Below are 20,259 nucleotides of genomic sequence, written 5' to 3'. Positions count from 1 at the left end.
AGAGGTCGTGTCAAAAATGTCTAAAGAGAATCTGGTCCCGAGGAGACGATCGGAGCAAATCCAAGCAAGGCCCTGCGTGAGGAAGGCCTGAGTGCGTTGCAATGTCTCAGAAGCCCAGGCAGTACAGCCGCTCTAAGTCAAAGACACCCAAGGGAGACTCCACAGTCACATGCAGGGCAACGGCCCTCGACAGAAGCCCTGACTGATATTTTGGGATGTTTTAGAGAATCTGAATATGGGCAGGAAATTAGGTAAGATCACTACACCTGTTTGGTAAATGCTAAAAGTCTAGGTGCGACCATGGTATGAAGGCTACACAGGAGAAATGTGCTCTGAGGTGAGGCCGGTGGAGGTATTCTGGGCTGTGGCATGACATCTTATAGTTGAGTGGAATGCAGAGCGTGTGAACACATGTGTGCACGCGAGCATGTATGCATGTGCATGGAGAAAGAGAGCAAATGTAGCCAATGTCAGCCAACAGGTCCATCTAAGCTAAAGAGCACGGCCGCCATCATATTCTTCACCTCTTCCAGTAACATTTTTTCAAGATAGAAGTTAGAGGGAAACTAGAAACAACTCTGCGAACTAAAGCCCAAAGGTGACAAGGACAGGAGGAGCTGTGGGCAACCCCACAGGCAGTGTACTCACAGCCCCCAATCTTCTTGCGCAGCTCGCCATAGCAGATCAGGCCATACAGTTCCTGGGATGACTTCTTCAGGCCTCGAGAGAACACTGAGAGACAGAAGAGAAGGCGGCTTTAGAGAGGGGAACAGGAGGCGCTGCCTGGCTCAGGCGTGAGAGCCACGCCGGGCTCACGTGGTTTCTTGGCTCTCCTCCCTGTACCTTGGTCATGCAAGCTGTCAACCACAGGGGACACTGGGCAGAGTGTATAGAACACGGTGCTGTGTCTGCAATTTTCAAAATAAAAAGTTAAACCAAAGTGGGGAGTTAGAAATTTACCCCAGTAGGCAGAGGAAATGTCCCCTGGAGGAGAAAACACAACACTCAGAACAGCTGGTACTCGTGGAGGCGGCAAATGTGGCCAGCACTAAACTTGTCATCCATCTCCGCACACAGGTGAGGCCAGCAGCCCTGCAACCTGGATGCTGCCTTCCTGCCTCACCTGTGCCCTCCCGGGACGGTGGATATGCACAGCCCCGGCCCAGGCAGGAGGAAGAGCCAAGGACAGGGGCTCACCCTGCCTGAGGCCCATTCTCCTTCCTCAGTAAGAGGCCCTGTTTGTTTTTTTCCTTTCTTGGAGACAGGGTCTCACTCTCTCGCCCAGACTGGAGTGCAGTGGCGTGATCTCGGCTCACCACAACCTCTGCCTCCCAGGCTCAAGAGATTCTCCTGCCACAGCCTCCCAAGTAGCTGAGATTACAGGTGCACACCATTATGGCCTGGCTAATTTTTGTATTTTTAGTAGAGACAGGGTTTCACCATGTGGGCCAGGCTGGTCTTGAACTCCTGACCTCAAATGATCTACCTGCCTCAACCTCCCAAAGTGCTGGGATTACAGGCATGAGCCACCATGCCCAGCCAAGGCCCCTGTTTTATTTGGGAGGCAAACAGGCTGCGACATGGATAGCTGGCCATGGCTACACCACTGGAAGTAGTGGAGACTTCCAGAAGCCTCCTTAAAGAGCCTGATTTGGGCAGGAGGGTTCCCCTTTTCCCACCCCTCTTTCCTCAAGAGCCACTGCCTGGAGCTGTCACCAAGGACAGCCAAGCACAAGAATGGGAGGCACCTGGGTCCTGCCCGCCCTGGGCGCCAGCCTCTAGGCGTCTCTGCCACGAGACAGTGAATTCTGAGGCGCTTGGGCCACTGCTATTTTGCATTTTCTTACTGTATTACACCAGACCTAATCCTGCTAGGGAAACCAAGTGACAACACAGTCCAGGCCCCTTTAGGTCTCTTCACAGAGCAGGGGTGAAGGCCATTTGTCCCCTCTACTCTCACAATTGTCCTCTCTAGTTCTCTCCTCAGAGACCTGTTCTCAAGGCCCTAAGACTGGTAAATGGAGAAGCAGGCTTTCAAGTTATGAGGAGGATACTGGACCATGGGTCTTGGACACGGCTAAGCACAGGCCAACTGCTCTCAAAGGCTCTTCTCAGAGAAAGACCTAAGACCTAAGGGCTCATCAGATTTTCTTTTCTTCTTTCTTTCTTGCTTTTTTTTTTTTGAGATGGAGTTTCGCGCTCTTATTGCCCTGGCTGGAGTGCGGTGACGCGATCTCAGCTCACTGCAACCTCAGCCTCCCAGGTTCAAGGGATTCTCCTGCCTCAGCCTCCCAAGTAGCTGGGATTACAGGCATGCGCCACCACACCCTGCTAATGTTTGTATTTTTAGTAGAGACGGGGTTTCACCATGTTAGTCAGGCTGGTCTCAAACTCTTGACCTCAGGTGATCCGCCCACCTCGGCCTCCCAAAATGTTGGGATTACAGGCGTGAGCCACCACGCCTGGCCTCATCAGACTTTCTTAAAGGGGCCCATGACTCGGGAAGCTTTAAGATCCACTATTCAGTAGACAAGAAAAATGTGGCCATCCACCCAATGGAAAATTATCCAGCCATAAAAAGGACTGGCACACGCTACCACACAGACGAGCCCTGAAACCCGACGCTGAGTGAAGGAAACCAGGCACAGAAGGACACGTAGCACGTGATCCCATTTCTATGAAACATCCAGAGTAGAAACATCCATAGAGACAGGAGGTGGTAAACTGAGGGCTCCCAGCACCGGGGCACAGGGTTTCCTTCTGGGCAATGGACATATTCTGCAACTAGAGAGTGGCAATGGCTGCATAACCTTGTAAGTACATTAAGAACCACTAAATTGTATACTTTAAAAGGGTGAATAATATCCCCATTTCTAAAATATATTTTTAAAAATCCACTATTTGAAACGGCAAAAAGAAAAAAACCCACAACCCAGAAAGAAGAAAGCAGCACCAGGAGCAAGACAGTGCAGACAAGGGACCCCTGGGGAGGTGGGACCCTGGGACAAAGGAGGGCTTCCGGGAGGTGTCCCTGATGCCCCGCCTGGCCCCATGGCCTCCTAGGTGGCACCTCATGTTTTGTTACACACTCAGGGACAGGAACCAAGCTCACCTCATCCAACTTTGAGTTCGTGAAGCAAAATCTCCACCGAGCAATGGACAGCAGCAAGGAGACGCGGATGTGCATGGAAACCACGGGAGACTAATAAGACGAGCACACGCGCAAGGCCCCCAAGCTGGGGGCGGAGTCAGTCCCTTCCACGCTCCTCGCTTGCCACCACTCTGTGTCTCACTCCACCCAATGAGTCAGACAAACTCATGATAAACGGCACACACTGTGCTCTTCAAAACTCCAAAGCACAGGCCAGGCATGGTGGCTCATGCCTGTAATCCTAGCACTTTGGGAGGCCGAGGCAGGTGGATTGCCTGAGCTCAGGAGTTCGAGACCAGCTTGGCAACATACTGAAACCTCATCTCTCCTAAAAAATATAAAATTAGCCGGGTGTGGTGGTGCACGCCTGTAATCCCAGCTACTTGGGAGGCTGAGGCATGAGAATCGCTTGAACCTGGGAAATGGAGGTTGCAGTGAGCCGAGAGTGCGCCATGGCACTCTAGCCTGGGCAACAGAGCAAGACTCTGGCTCAAAAAACAAAACAAAACAAAACTCCAAAGCACGCCAAAAATACATGTAATGTGAAAAAGTTGCCACTCTGTTTGATGCGCAATGACAGTCCATAGGGCCAGTCACTTCACAGTGTCCTGGTGGCCTCCAGCCTCATGCTCCTGTTGGGCAAGTCAGCATCGGGTGCCCCAATGCCGCTGCACGCTGGCACAGAGGCAGGAAGCCCTGCTGAAGAGACAATCAGGGCCATCAGAGAACACGGGAGAACAGTGAGCTCAACAGGAAGAAGGCACATCATGTGGAGTCACGCCAAAGATACGTGAACAGGAGACACCAAGGCTGCAGGAGCCTGCTGTGCCAGGTCAGGAAGAGAGGGAAACACAGGGGCCCACACGGAGAAGGGGAAAGGACCTGTGTCGGGTGTGACCCCCACACCGAGAGGTGTGAGGGAGCATTTACCCTTCACCCTAGATGGAGAGAAGGGCCAAAGAGGAATGAGGCCTCCTCGCACCAGGAAGTTTAGGATTAGGAGGTTGTTTAACAGGGAAAGGTGACAAAATTAGAAAAGAAATGTTTGCTTTGACTGCCTTCTGAAATTGACATGGGAGAAAGCCTGGGTTGGCAAGTAGAATGTGCATTTGAACCTCAGAAGAGGAGATAAGTCTACGCCAGGAGCCTGAGGGTCCAAAGACGCTTCCCACCCTGCCCGCAGGTGGTTCAAGCAAAGCACACTAGACTGAAGCTCCTGGAATCCCATCCCTCTCCCTATACCTCGTCTACTGAACAGCTGCCCAGTCACCTCCGCTGCTGGCCAGCTTCCCCCATGGAGAGCTTTTCAAGACCAGCCACAGTGGATGGCAAATCCGCTCTCATGGACTGACTTTCTTTCTTTTCTTTCTTTTTTTTTTTTTTTTTTTTGAGACGGAGTCTTGCTCTGTGGCCAGCGCCCAGGTCTTGGTTTCTAAATACCACTTTGCAAAGGGAAGCTGGGCTCCCAGGAAAAACAGCCGACTGCAGAGCAGCGAGCAGCCACTGAGTCTGGAATGCCTGACGGCACCAGCACATGAAAATACACTGGCAGGCGATGGGGACGTGAGAAGAGGATGCAGGAGCCAGCATGAGGCTCCCCAGTGGCCAAGTGGGGAACCAACAGGGCGAGAAAGCCAACAATGGCATGATGGATCATGACCCCCAGAATAAAGCCAACATCTGCGAGTCTACATGGGTGTAGGTAACAGAATAACTGCACGTGTCGGGGAGAATGCAGTGGAGTGCAGTGGTGCAATTCTCCTGCCTCAGCCTCCCGAGTAGCTGGGAGTACAGGCGTGCACCACCACGCCCAGCTAATTTTGTATTTTTAGTAGAGATGCGGTTTCACCATGTTGGCCAGGATGGTCTTGATCTCTTGACCTCGTGATCCGCCCGCCTCTGCCTCCCAAAATGCTGGGATTACAGGCATGAGCCACCGCACCCAGCCTGGACTGTCTTTCAAAAAGGCACTAATGAACAATGCAAAGGACAGATGACACAGGAAGAGGCCGACAATGAAAAGTCGGTGCTGCATGCCACTCTGGAAGGCACAAGGCCACTCACAACCTGACTTTAACCACAACAGCCTTGGATGACGGGATCTGACCAGTGCTGAGATTTCAAATAAACAAGTGAGCTGAACATGAGAAGACCAGCACAGGCATCAAATATAGGACAAAACAGAATTGATGTGCCATAAATAGGTGAAGTCAGCAGAAAATCTTACATTAATGGTCATGTGGATACCAAAAGCAAACAAACAAAACCGCATCGGCGGCACACCCGAATCAAGAGGTGCCCCTAATGTGCAGAGACCAACAGTCATTTCCATGGATCTCCAGAAACAGTGACAACCTCCCAGTGGAGGTTCTTCAGTGGAGAAGCTGTGTGGTGGGCAGGGGGTGTCTGCGGCCCTCAGGGCTCTGCCCAGTCACACAGGGGAGCTGGGTCCTGGCTCCTCCCACAGCTCCGGGCAATGCTGATGCACCATGGTCAAGATGCCATAACCCACCCAGAGGACACCACAGGAATGGCGAAGGCAAAGGACTTTAGGTCACCACAAGGCACAGGCAAAGGGCACAAAGAGTGGCAGCGTGGCCACAGTCCAGGCACCCCAGGTCAGAACATGAGACATCTGAAAGAAGGGTCAGAAGGCAGAGGGGTGCTCTGGGGGTACATCTGGAAGGACCATGCTGTGCGTGAAGCTACAGGAATGAAGAGCGGGGCCCAGCACAGGTACGCTGCTGGAGAGGTAGTTCTGATAGGTGGAGGCAGGAGGCAGCTAAGCCTCCCGAGGACAGAGATGGTGATGGACAAAGCATCATCCGGAGAAGCCACCGGTAGCCAAAGGGTGCTCTGAGCCAGAAGCCAGAATTGTACCTTGGGATGACTTGGTCCCGTGACTGAACAAGGGCCGACGCAGATCTGGGTCCCAGTATAGAGGGCGAGAGGCCTGGGAAGGCTGGCCGTCCCCCAGGAAGACCAGTGCCAGGCACGGTGCCTGCGGCCCAAGCCCCTCGCTGGACCATGGTGCTATCATTTGCAGTGGAGACCACAGGCTTCAGGTGAGCCAGGGACCCAGAACTCATGCACATTCAGAGCCACTGGAAACACACAAACCATAGCTCAGAAAAGCAGTGGTAAGAACCCTGGAGCATGGGATACGCGCCACTTCCTGGCAACTTCGTTTGACCGAGTTAGACAGCACACGATCAGCCAAAGCGCTGCAAGGCAAGGAGCCCCGGGCCGAGCGGCTGGTGAGAAAATGCCAGAAAGCAGGTCTGGCGGGCTTGCTGGAAGCTGCGCTCTGAGCAGAAGCCGGCCCTGCCTGTGGGCACCCCCGAGCCTGGCCCGCGGCACACTCACCGTGGTCAAAGTCGATGTACTTGGTGATCTTGTGCCAGGTGCGGTAGTAGAAGTGGCGGACCTGCTCCTTGTTCTTCACCATGCTCGCTGGCTTGCCTTTCTTCTTGTACTTCAGCGCAATGTTGTTCTGAATCGCTTCAAAGTCTTTCCCATGCTGGAAAATAAATTCCATGATAAATGTAGAGGGGTTAAAACAATGCAGCTTTCTGTGCGAGCTGGACCCTTTCCAAGGTTCCGAGAAAGGAGAAAAGAGACAGGCTGTAGTCAAAGAAGGGGCCCTTCCAAGCTCTTATCTGTGTATGAACTTAAACTTCCATTCCCTAGAACCTTAGGTTTTAATCAGGATAAAGGAGCAATGGAACTAGGAACAGAACGATCAGAGCACATGGATACCAAAGAGGCAAGCACCCCAGACAGGAGAAACATAAAGCTCATCACTTGGACAAATGGCTTAATTGCTAGAGTTCTTCAAAGATCATGAAATGAGACACCTCCATGAAGACAAGCTCTGGAAGAGAAGCAGTTATGGCATCTTAAAGAACAGATCAGAAACATCCTCACTGTTTTAATCTGACAAAATATATTCCATATTCAAACAAGGAGAGCACACCTGAACATTTAGTAAGTGAACTGCACAGAATATGCTCTGATTATACCTGGAGGCCAACCCTTCTTGGAACGCTTCTTTGCAAAAGTTGAGTGTGACTTAGATTTTCAGAAGAGAACTTGTGTTCCACGGAACAGCCTCACCTCAGTGCTGCTTCAGGCACTGCCATAGAGAACCTAGTGTTTGATCATCTCATCAAAGCCAAGCTCCTAAGTACTGGAAGGGCTCAGCAGTAACCAGCACCCTTAGCGCCCAGGTCTTGGTTTCTAAATACCACTTTGCAAAGGGAAGCTGGGCTCCCAGGAAAAACAGCCGACTGCAGAGCAGCAAGCAGCCACTGAGTCTGGAATGCCTGACGGCACCAGCACATGAGAATACACTGGCAGGCGATGGGGACGTGAGAAGAGGATGCAGGAGCCAGCATGAGGCTCCCCAGTGGCCAAATGGGGAACCAACAGGGCGAGAAAGCCAACAATGGCATGATGGATCATGACCCCCAGAATAAAGCCAACATCTGTGAGTCTACATGGGTGTAGGTAACAGAATAACTGCACGTGTGGGGGAGGTGCAGGGCTCTTCTTGGCACAGGACTTCCAATCAGCAAACACAGAAAGAATAATGGAAACAGAAGGTCCTCACTGTGAGCAAACACCACAGTAACAACTGCTTCAGGGAAAAGGCAGCAATGGTTGCTGAAATCAGTGGGAGCAAAGAATGATGAGAAACATGGTATTTACACAGCCTCAAAGCCAAGCCATGACCCAGCCACGGTGAGACCTGGCAGAGGCTGCCGGAGGGCAGCGACCAAGGCAAACACCACCAGGACAGAGACAGAAAGAACACCATGGGCCGCCAACTGAATGCGCCAAGAAGGACATGGTATCACTGTTGTGGAATTCTTGACAGAAATGCGTAACATAGAATCATGAGGAAACTGCAGATCAACCCAAACTGACACAAGGGACATTCTACAAACCAACACGCTGTGAGTCTCCACAAGTGTTGAGGCCATCAAAGACAAAAAAACATGCAAACAAAAAACAAAAACCCAGGAGCTGTCCCAGGTTACAAGAGACTGAGGAGTTTGGGCAGCTGAGTGCGGCGCAGCGTCCTGGCCAGGCTGGACCTGAGTGGGACCCTTGCTAATCTGAATCCCGCCTGCAAATGAGCAGGCAGGGCCATGTCTGTGCTCATACCCTCACAGTGCGGCTGCCCTAATGCTGTGGAGGCAGGGTGGAGGGGACTTGCTTTGTGCTGTTTTTGCAACTTTTTAAAAGTCTGAAATGTTTCAAAATGAAAAGTTAAGGGAGCCAGGTGGTGACTCGTGCCTGTAATCCCAACACTTTGGGAGGCTGAGGTGAGAGAACTGCTTGAGCCCAGGAGTTTGAGACCAGTCTGAGCAACATAGTGAAACACCATCTCCACAAAAAACTTAAAAATTAGCCAGGCATGGTGGCCCACGCCTGTAGTCCTAGCTACTTGGGAGGCTGAGGCAGGAGGATCGTCACTTGAGCCCAGGAGGTCAACGTTGTAGTAAACTAAGATGGCAGCCCTGTACTCCAGCCTAGGTGACAAAGCAAGACTGACTCTCAAAAAAAGATGTTTTTTAAATTAAAAAAATAAAAAACATGCTGATGGGGGGTAAGGGGTAGTAACTGGGGAGCAGGATCCTCAGGGAAACGAGAACCTGGGGACTGCTGGGGTGCTGGCCCCCAACCCTGTCCACCTCAGAAGACTCTTGGCAGCTGGGGGACCGTGAGGCGAGCTGGAGGGGCCGGAGGGGAGGTGGCATTGTGCTTGACACATTTTAGGATCTGTGACTCCCAGCAACACAGGGGCTGAGGGAGGTGAAGACAGAAGCTGCTGTGGGCTGGAGGGTGGGGCTGAAAGACTGGCACCCCAGTCTGGGTGCAAAAATGAAATGAAAAATTAAAAACTTTAGAAAAAGTAAAATGTGTTCATTGTTTTCAAAAGGAATGGCAGATAAAGCATAAAGAGGTGAAGCAGCATGTGAAAGGCCTTCCTGCAGGGTCCAGGCAGGCCCAGCCCTCCCCATGCTCCCTGGGCCTCGGCAAGAACCACGATGAAGCAACTTGACGGCCTCTGCCTGTCACTGCGGGGTCGTCTACTCAAGAGGTTCCCTGAGAACCCGGGTTCCAGGCCTCCTGCTCATGTGTTCTTAACCTCTGCTGCCTCCTAAAGTCCCGGGGCATCTGTGTCGCGCCTGCCATGTGTCTCCAAGGCAGCAAGCCCCACCAGACAGAAGCTTTTCTGTATTCTCGGTGTGGCGAGAGTGCTCTGTCCTAAGTCAGGAACCAGATATATACATGCTAACAGCAATGAGAACAAAAGACGGGCAGGACTGAAAGTCTGAGAAAGCTCTCTGGGGTGAAGAGACAGAAACCTGCAGTGTCCACAGAGCTGTGGGGATGGTAACGGGCTGAGGATGCCCCTGGCTGCCTGTGCAGAGACGGGGAAGGCCTAGGTGGGGACAGAGAAGGGGAACACCGCGAAGCACAGCGGCCAGAGCTGAGGCCACAGCCATTGTGCAGACAGTGAGAAGAAGCACAGGACGCTGACTGTGTGGCTGTCAGGTAGGAAATCAAGAACTGTATGGAAAAAACAAGCATGGATGATGGACGGATATAAGCAGGACCAGGAACACGAAATGAAGTCAGGGCTGGTCTGTGCAGACCTGCCACAGAAATGGAAGGGTATTCAGAGGAAGGAGGCGAGTGCCCTGCCACAGGTGAATGCCCACCCTGCCACAGGGAGAAGTCTGGACGGGCCATAACCGGACAGGTGCCAATTTGACCATGCCCAGCACTGCCCAAAGTAGGGTGCGCAGGGGCAGCACTCTCGCCTGAGGAGCAGCTGAAGCAGGAGAGAATTCAGCCCATGATCAGGAGTGACCAACTGAGGCCCAGTGACGGCGGTGGGGTCCCTGCATCCAGTCAGGCCCCAGCCAGCCCCCAGCCAGCCTTGCTGCACCCCTCCCAGGGAGGCATCAAAAAAGCAGCGGTGGCCATGACAACATGGCAGAAGCCGTACTTCTCAGAGCAGACGCCTGTGCCCAGCCACTGTCACCCCACAGCTCGAGGGTTCAGTTATGCCTGCCACCGGCCAGTCAGCCATACATCAAGACCCCACCAGAAGGCCACCTAGTTTTGATGAGACACACAATGCAGAAATGAAACGTGTTAGGCCAGGTGCGGTGGCTCATGCCTGTAATCCCAGCACTTCAGGAGGCTGGGGCAGGTGGATCACCCAAGGTCAGGAGTTCAAGACCAGCTTGACCAACGTGGAGAAACTCGGTCTCTAATAAAAATACAAAAATTAGCCAGGTGTGGTGGCGGGTGCCTGTGATCCCAGCTACTCGGGAGGCTGAAGCAGGAGAATCGCTTTAACCCGGGAGGTGGAGGTTGCAGTGAGCCGAGATCGTGCCACTGCGCTCCAGCCTGAGCAAGAAGAGCGAAACTCCGTTTCAAAACAAACAAAAAGTCCTTTCTCTTGCCCTCGCTCTTTCTCATATACAAACTCAGATACAGAGAACCCACAGCAGAAAGCATTACATGATCAGAACAGCCAACTATTAATTATTATTACTAATTCAGGATTTCAGAATCCTCAAAAAGCATCTACCCGACAGAAAAACTCTAATGAGCAGCTTAAGCCAATGGGAAGGACACGAACTAAACTGCTTGAATAAGGGTAAAGGGTGGGTCATTAACAAGGAACTCCTCCTCTGCTACTTTTAATGGACAACCACATCTCCTGCTCCCAGGCACCCAGACCCTCTTGCAGAGGCTACAGTTTTGCCAAGGAGGAAGGGCCACACCACAGGAGTGATTGTTTCAGGCAAGAATCAGCAATGGTTGCTGATTCTGAAAACATTCCAGGAATCACAGGTCCTCCAAGACCAACAAACAGCCTAAAGGCACGATTTGGGGCTTGAATCTACACAAAAACAGCCTCCTTGCTGTACTCTAAAACCCTCCAAGGGAAGAAAAGGAACACATGAATGTGTTTAAATGGCTTCGTATCTACTGAAACGGGACTCATGCACACTTCTCTTTGGACAATCAGAGTCAAGCCACACTGTCACGGCAGTCCGGTCCACCCGGGGTGGGCAGAACCTAACCTGCGGCCCAGGGCGGGAGCGACCCTGGCTACAGCATGCACCGTAGTCAAGTCTCATGCCCACATTTACGAATGTCTCCTTTTCTAACGCCTCTCCAAACACCTCATTCCAGAGCCTCCATTTCTTTCTTGAGCATTCTGCTTCCCAGGCTTGACAAGACTTCTCCATCACCCCAATTAATTAGCTGTTAAAAGAACAAGGCTCCTGGGAGGCCAAAGTGGGCAGACTGCCTGAGCTCGGGAGTTCGAGACCGGCCCGGGCAACACGGTGAAACCCCGTCTCTACTAAAATACAAAAAATTAGCTGGGCGTGGTGGCGTGTGCCTGTAGTCCCAGCTACTCAGGAGGCTGAGGCACGAGAATTGCTTGAACCCAGCAGGCGGAGGTTGCAGTGAGCCCAGATTGCAAGACTGTACCACTGCGCTCCAGCCTGGGCGACAAAGTGAGATTCCATCTCCAAAAAAAAAAGAACAAGGCTCACTGATCACGAACCTACTTCTAATACCGTATGCCAAAGAAGCAGTCTAAAGTATGAAGCGTGCACACTGATGTTCACCACAGCATTACTTACAACAACAGAATCTGGAATGATCTCAGCCATCCTTAACCACACAGGAATGGCCAAGCAGAGCAGTGGCTGGCCAGGGCCTTGAGGACCACCCTGCCTGGTGCAGCTCTTCAACTCTGCCACTGCAGTGGCATCAGCCGCAGACAGTACATCGACCCTGGCCATGGCTGTGCTCCAATACGATGTTTTTACAAAAGCACACAGTAAGCACACAGGCAAGGAGAATATTTACAGGCGTTAAAAAAAATACAGAGCAAAAGAACTATGAAACACTATGAAAAATGAAAGCAATGTTAATTAAAAAGTATGCTCACAATAATCACAAGGATTTAGGAAACAACAATGCAGGGGAAACTGGCCAGCAGGGAGCACGAGCATTCACTGGGTGGTGGGGTCAGGGAGTGGCTTCTCTCTATTTTTAGGACTTTCCATTTTGTCCCAAGTCAGTGGCAACATCTCGTGAGGTTTCTCAGCTACACTGACCCCCGAGGCAAGCACCCCCTTGTGCCTCCCCTCAAGAGGCCATCCCTCCTAAATCAGCCCGCTCAGCACTAAAGGAAGCCCCTGAGACAAGAGGGCCTTCAGTCAAGAACATCTTTGAGAGACAAGGGGTGAGACTATCCAAAAGGAAATGAAGGAAACACAGAAAAACACCTCCTCACAGACACCTCACCAGTAACAGCTTCTAAAATCTCAATGAGGAAATAAAACAGCCAAGGTCAGTGGGCAAGGCCTGGAGCCCACATCAGCCTCGGCCACTGCGGGGGTCGCCCAGGAACCTGCGTTCTAGAATCTAACAGCAGAGGGGAAGCACGGGGAGTGGAGGGCAGGGCTCCGAGAGGGACACCCAGGCTGCCTGGCCGTGCCTCCACAGCCTACTCACCTCATACAGCCCCTCGAAGAAGGTGTTCTTGTCCTCTGTGCTCCACGACTCCCACTGCCGCCGGACCTTTTTGCCTTCTTCCTTCTCGCCACCAGAAGACCCTAAGTTCCTGGAGGAGGAGCGCGAGCCCCCTGCAGGGGCAGCAGCGGCAGCAGCGGCAACCCCAGACACATTTCCAGACGATGATCCACCACCTTCAGCTCCTTGGAGAGAAAGCACCGTACAGTGATCTGTTCCAGAAAGCTGGCGGGCTGGGCAGGGTAGAGGGCCGGAGGGAGGGAAGGGCCCACTGCCCTGAGGTCCCACTCCACACTCCTCAACCGAGGATGCTGGTAGGCAGCACCCAGGACCCACGGCGCCAGCAAGGCTGCTCAGGACTGCCAGGATCTTTACCTGGCCAAATGACCCTCAAATGTTTTTACAGTTAGAAAAGGAGCAAGATTTTATGTGGAACCATGTAACAGCACAACGACGCTGCAGTCTAAGATGCCCTGTCCACAACGGAGACAGAGATCCCTTCCCTCTGCAAAATGAAGCCTCACGTCACATTTCATGTGTGTTTCTTTTGTAAATCAGGTTTTTGGCTGAAATATTCTTACCATCTTTTCATATAAGTAGGTTGAGATTCAAACTCAAGAAAACATTTAAATGTGTAAAACACCACCTTCTTTTAGATAAAATCAGTGCTTCAGAATACGAACCGTCCAATGCCTAAGAAACTTTAGTCTTAAAACTCCTTACCTTCAATCAATGTCCACCAACAAAACGTAGTGTTCTGAGAATGACCTGATAACCTTGCAAATCCTATTATAGCATCAGTTCCCAATCTCATGCCAAGTCCTCTGAGACCAGGCAAGGAGGGAAAAGCCCAAGACGACTCCGAGGAGGCTTCATTCCCCAGCTGTGGACCGAGAACCCCGGCCAGGCTCCTCCGAGACCGGGGGCAGAGATGTGGCAGGAGTCAAAAGACCACAGAGAAAAACTTTTCATGGCCTAACACACTCCTCCCACCCATTTCAGTTCCTCCTCGCAGAGGGAGCGGGAACTGTCAGCATATCCCTGTGATAACCAGGGTTCTCTTTTTATGGAACTGCAGAACCATAAAAAGCTGGGAAACCTTCAAACTCTGAAACAAAAATGCTTTAAAAATCAAAAGCCGGCTAGGTGTGGTGGCTCACTCCTGTAGACCCAGCACTTTGGGAGGCCGAGGCGGGTGGATCACTTGAGGCCAAAAGTTCGAGACCAGCATGTGCAACATGATGAAACCCCATCTCCACTAAAAATATAAAAATTAGCCAGGCATGGCCAGGTGCAGTGGCTCACGCCTGTCATCCCAGCATTGTGGAAGGCTGAGGTGGGCGGATCACGAGGTCAAGAGATCGAGACCATCTTGGCCAACATGGTGAAACCCCGTCTCTACTAAAAACACAAAAAATATTAGCTGGGCATGGCGGCACACGCCTGTAGTCCCAGCTACTCGGGAGGCTGAGGCAGGAGTATCGTTTGAACCTGGGAGGCAGTAGTTGCAGTGAGCCGAGATCGCGCCACTGCACTCCAGCCTGGCTACAGAGCAAGACTGCATCTAAAAAAAAAAAAAAAAAAAAAAAATTAGCCAGGTGTGGTGGCGTGCACCTGTAGTCCTAGCTACTTGGGAGGCTGAGGCAGGAGAACTGCTTGAACTCAGGTAGTGGAGGTTGCAGTGAGCTGAGATCGCACCACTGCACTCCAGCCTAGATGGCAGAGCGAGACCCTGTCTCAAAAAAAAAAAAAAAAAAAAAAAAGGCAAAAGCCAAGCAAATGTAGATTATTGTAAAAATGCTTTCCTAATGAGATAATCACAGGCTTTTCCATCCAGATCTGCTTCTTCATCGACGAAGAAGGGCCCTGCCTGGGCAGCCACATGTAGGCTGGAGGCTCAGGGCCTCACCCGGTGGGGGTCTGTCTCCAAATTTGGAGGTGGAGGTTGCAGTGAGCAGAGATCGTGCCATTGCACACCAGTCTGGGCAACAGATGAGACTCAGGCTTAAAAAAAAAAAAAGAACTTAAAAAAGAAAAAAAAAACTCAGCCTCTGAGTCACGCCAGCCCCATTTCTGGTAGTCAATGTCCACATGCGGCCATCATTGCAGAGAGAGCTACCAGACGGTGCTGCACCTGAATGTCCAGCACTCACAGCCCGAAACACACTGGCATGGAATAAACAATGAGTTCCAAGCGTGTCCCACCCAGGCTGCTTTCCGGCTGCTCCATTCCCATCCTGCATAGACAACTGAAACAAAACTCAGGTATGCATATGCTCTGTGCTACAAACCAGGCTAATCAAACGCCTGACATGTTATCTGGCCCTGCCCATTCCTCACCAAACCTGGACTTAATCAACCAGGTGCTTCCCCAGAACCTGGTGCTTCCGCAGATGATGGACAGGTACAGATGCTATTTGAAACATAACTTTTCAATACAGGGCACTCTGGCTCACTAGGAGCCTGGATTCCTCACGTGGAGTCACTTCAGCAAGGACTGCCTGTCCACCTCTGTACCACCCACAACAAAGGCTTTCAGAGCCATTTTCAGGTTCCTAAGAAACACTCGCTAAACTATCATCTTCCAAGACCACAACTTGCTAACCAGCCCTGCCGTTACATATCAGGTTTATTTTTGCTAGCCCATGTTGGCATTAGGTATATTTGAAAAAGTAACAGACACAAATTTCCTAAAATTCCATAATCCAGATGTCTTGCTAAATCTTACTGGATCACAGCACTGGTGATCCAAGACAAGGAGAGTGAAACAGTAAAGGCCAACAGAATGGAGTGTCTGAGCTGGACGGGCTCTCAGAGGTGGAGAGGAGGCAAAGGCATATAGGAGATGTGAAAAGGCGGCACAACAGTAAAGGCAGCTCTGATGAGGCTAGTGAAGCGGCACTCACTCCTCAGAGGAGCAGGCCACCTCCCAGCAGCCCGAGGCTGGTGTGAGGGGCTCATCCTTTCCTTCTGATGTTTTAAAAATGACACATCCTCAGTAGAGGAAAGTAAAGCAAGATGAACATTCAGAAAAGAAGGCAGCCCTGAGGTTGGGAGTTCAAGACAAGCCTGAACAACATGGTGAAACCCTGTCTCTACTAAAAATACAAAAATTAACCGGGCATGGTGGTGGTCGCCTGTAATCCCAGCTACTTTCGGAGGCCGAGGCAGGTGGACCTCTTGAGGTCAGGAATTCGAGATCAGTCTGGCCAATGTGGTGAAACCCTGTCTCCACTAAATATACAAAATTAGCCCTGTGTGGTGGCGTGCACCTGTAGTCCCAGCTACTCCGGACGCTGAGACAGAAGAATCACTTGAAATCGGGAGGCAGAGGTTGCAGTAAGCCGAGATCTAGCCACTGCACTCCAGCCTGGGTGACAGAGTGAGAGACTGTCTCAAAAAAAAAAAAAAAAAAAAAAAAGTAGACTGCTGGGCGTGGTGGCACACACCTGCAGTCCCAGCTACCTCGGTGGCTGAGGCAGGAAGGCTGTTTGAGCCCATGAGTTCAAGACCAGCCTGGGCCACACAGGGAGACCTTGTCTCTACAAAACAAAACAGACAAAAAACCCCAAAAAACAGACAAGAAAGCAAATCACCCCAAGTAACCTTTTCTAATATTTGGTGCCCATTATTCTAGACTTGGAATGCTTTTTTGGTTGTTGTTGTATAAGGAGTCTTGCTCTGTCACCCAGGCTGGAGTGCAGTGGTGCAATCTTGGCTTACTGCAACCTCTGCCTCCCGGGCAGTCAATTCTGGCACCTTAGCCTCTCAAGTAGCTGGGATTATGGGTGCACACCACCACACTGGCTAATTTTTTTGTACTTTAGTAGAGACGAGGTTTCACCGTGTTGCTTAGGCTGGTCACGAGCTCCTGAACTCAGATAATCCACCCGCCTCAGCCTCCCAAAGTGCTAGGGTTACAGGCGTGGGCCACTGCGCCCAGCCTAAACTTGGAATGCTTTTTAAAAAAGAATCACAAACTTCAGAGCAGAAACTGAAGGTGGCCTCTGGTTCACCCCTTAAATTTCAGATGCAGAAGTGGCTTCACTGCTTGACCTTGGCTCACTGAGTACAGCTCAAGAGAAATGAAAATAGAAAGTGGGACCAGAGACACCTGGTAGAATACAATGATGACAGCCTGGGCGAGGCCACCTGACTCAGCTCAGAGAAATTCAGATGAAAACAGAAGGTGATGACTGAAGGGGAAGACAGAGAAGCAACAAGAAAAATGGGAGGAGAAAGGCAAGAGACGGAAAGATATGATGTAAACAAAACTAGGTGGGCTTCTCTGGGTGCAGGACACCCAGCGAAAAGCAGAAGGCCAAAGCCAGGTCCATCTGTGACTGTTGCTGAGACCACAGAGGCTGAGCGTGGTCTGCACAATGAGGAGAACCATCGAGAAGCCTGCAGGGAAGTGGGATGCAAAAGCAGGATCGCCAACAGTGCGCTCTTTGAAAGCAAGAACGGTGTGGAACTTCCCCACACTCAAGCCTGGTCCCAGACCTCACACACGGCAAGTGCTCAGTGACAGCACAGGGTCCCATGGAGCCTAGATAAAGGGTCTCCCCAAGCTCCCTCTGCCCCTCGACAGCCCCAGACAGCACACCCCAGGCTGCTGGGACCCAGGTCCTCCCAAACGGAATCCGCCTTCCTGCTTAGCCCGCGTCAGTGCCACAGTTCTCCAGAGGCCACACTGCCACCTGCTTTCCCCTTCCCATCCGCACCGCGTGTTTCCCAAGCCAGCTCTGTGCCGCCCAAGTAAGACAATTTCAACAGCCTCTTCTCGGGTCTCCCAAACCCCTAGCACCTGCCACAGCCTGCTGTGCAGAGAGTGCAGTGAGGGCACAGCCATGTGGCCCCAGCGCACCCTCCCAGCTGCTGGTGCCTCTATCTAGCTCCAGACGGGCCCTACCACCTACTCTTTGCAACACGTCCTCTTCCTCATCACATCCTGGGTTGGCTTGGAATGCCACCACCTGCACCCCTTCATATCACCTTAAGAAGAAAAAGTATCCCTATCTTTCAACTGGGGAAGCTGAGGCACGGGCTGAGTAGGCCACCCACAAAGCCACACAGCTGCTCAGTGCCCAGCAGGCCTGGAAGTAACAGAACCGGTATTTAAATGGCACCTTTAAAATGCATTCAAATGCCCTGCTTCTTCTTGTCCTCGCAATGGGTAGTTATCTCCATTTTAGAAATGGGGAAACTTTCAGAAGTTATTAATAGCATTATGTCATGTAAAAAAAACAAATGAAATGGGGGAAACTGAGGCTTTAAAAGCCCCAAAGTCACCAGGCAGCAAGAATCACGCAACCTTCTCACTCCAAACCCAGGCGTTTCCCGTGCCGTGCCGTCAGAACAGCTCTGAAAGCCAAGCAGCGCACACTGTCCTGTCACAGAGCTGGAGGATCAGGGTCGTGGTGGGGGACACCAACCTCAAAGTCCCTCCCTCAGCCTGGGAAAGGTGAGAAGTTAAATGACTCGCCCAAAGGCACGTGGCTAATAGACAGCCAGAGCTGGGCCTTTGGAAGACGTCTGTCTGGACGTCAGAGGTCAGACGCAGAAGCCCGGTGACACGCTGTCATTGTCTCTAACATCAATTCACTGTCCTGGAGCACTCTTTCTGCGGTTTGGTGAACTTCCTTCCGAGGGTTAGGAATAGTAAAATCAAGAGTGACAGAAGACCAACTAACTGCAAGGGAGTCAGTGTCTGGTCTGGAGGTGAGAGGACTGCAGTGAACACACCCGTCTCCCCCATGCTTCACTCATTTCTCAGCTAGAAAGACACTGGCAACACCCGCTCGTGGAAGGCCATCTCCAGACTTGACCGTGCCCCAACCCCAGCACAGGGAAACGTCCTCATGGCCTACGTCTGCAGCATAAGAGAGCAGGGACCCTTCCCAGGAGGCCAAGGATGGTGCAGAAACTGCAGAGGTCCAACGCGTCCACCTCCAAGTCTCCTGAGGCATTCCGTGCCTCTCCTAACACAGGACATCGCATCAGATGCTGGTGCCGGCAGCTCAGGTCTTGGAGCCGGAGTTGTGGTTGAGGGCTTTGTGGACACCATCTCTAAGGTCACATGGGGGGATCCTTCAAGCAAGCCAAGTCGCAGGCAAGGTGTCACCTCAGGTGAGTCCTGAGCCTCCCCTACCCAGCCCCATCGTCATGCACACGCAGTGCTGTCGCTCCATCGTATACGACAGGCAGTCAGTGAGCAAACGGGGACCCCTCCTGACCTCGCATCGTCCCATCAATCTAAAGATCCAGTCCACACTCCAGGCGTGCCTGCAAGAACCCTGGTCAGGGTCGCCAGACTCTGAGATGTCCTCTTCCAGGTTCTGAAGCTGACCTGAAACCTAATGGTCTCCAAGACACCCTCTGGGAGTCACTCATACTGTCCCCTTCTCTGCTGGGACTCTCACCCTCAGTGCCTGCAAGACTCAGCGTCCTCCTGCATGCTCTGACCAGCGCTGTCTCTCTTGAAGATTCTCCCTTTCCCCTCCTACAAATATTTGAGAGAAATACAACTAGAACTCCACTGTGTATGAAAGCATATGCCCTCTTCATCAACTACCAGCAGATTTTCTAATTGTATCCTGTAGGTATTGCAAGATATCCCACCTAAACTACAAACTCCTGGAAATGTCTCCTTTTTTCAGTGTTTCTAATGTGGTTCTTTAGTGTTAAAAATGCTGTTGTGCCGGGCGCAGTGGCTCACGCCTGAAATCCTAGCACTTTGGGAGGCCGAGGCGGGCGGATCGCCTGAGCTCAGGAGTTCGAGACCAGCCTGGGCCACACGGTGAAACCCCGTCTCTACTAAAATAAAAAAAATTAGCCGGGCGTAGCAGCGTGCACCTGTAGTCCCAGCTCCTCAGGAGGCTGAGACAGGAGAATTGCTTGAACCTGGGAGGCGGAGATTGCAGTGAGTTGAGATCGCACCACTGCACTCAAGCCCAGGCGACAGAATGAGACTCCGTCTCAAAAACAAAACAAAAACAAAAAACAAAACCCCGCCGTTGTTACTTGTGTGACAAAGAGCTTCTACACACCACTTTGTACAACGATGTTCATTTTCACATTTCTGACTTTGCTATCTGGAATCATCTCCGTTATATCCTTACATAAACCAAAACAAGATACAAAAATGAAAATCGCAAAGTCTACCTCATTAGACAACTTCACAACAACAGACACCACAGAAACTAGTTTTAATACCAAAAGTATACAGGTATTTGAAAAGCAGCTCAGCCTTCAAACCAATGTTCAAATTTTGCCTTACCTATTTTTATCTTTTTTAGTTTTGTTTTGTTTTTGAAACAGGGTCTTGCTGTGTCACCCAGGCTGGAGTGCAATGTCCACAGCTCACTGCAGCCTCCAACTAGCAGCCTCAGGTGATCCTCCCACCTCAGCCTCCTGAATAGCTGGGACTACAGGTACAATCTTTTATGAGACATCTTTTTGAAACATCTAGAAACTACAAACAATCCACAGATTATACAAAATATAAAGAGTAAATTGTGCACAGT

General features: G+C 51.4%; 1 protein-coding gene across 15 annotated transcripts in view; it reads right to left on the bottom strand.

Annotated features, from left to right (window-relative positions):
• The window catches only part of CRAMP1 (cramped chromatin regulator homolog 1), a 65,021-nt gene that overhangs the window by 38,675 nt on the left and 6,087 nt on the right, over positions 1–20,259 (bottom strand). For all 15 annotated transcript variants that reach the window (XM_054534492.1, XM_054534488.1, XM_054534484.1 and 12 more), the window contains 3 exons: positions 12,716–12,918; positions 6,518–6,671; positions 649–732 (listed from right to left, as the gene is read on the bottom strand). In XM_054534492.1, coding sequence (XP_054390467.1) covers positions 649–732; positions 6,518–6,671; positions 12,716–12,918 — 441 coding nt within the window. The remainder of the gene's footprint in view (positions 1–648; positions 733–6,517; positions 6,672–12,715; positions 12,919–20,259) is intronic.

Source organism: Pongo abelii, chromosome 18, assembly GCF_028885655.2.
Source record: "Pongo abelii isolate AG06213 chromosome 18, NHGRI_mPonAbe1-v2.0_pri, whole genome shotgun sequence".
NCBI lineage: Eukaryota > Metazoa > Chordata > Mammalia > Primates > Hominidae > Pongo > Pongo abelii.
This window is presented reverse-complemented; position numbering and strand designations above follow the sequence as displayed.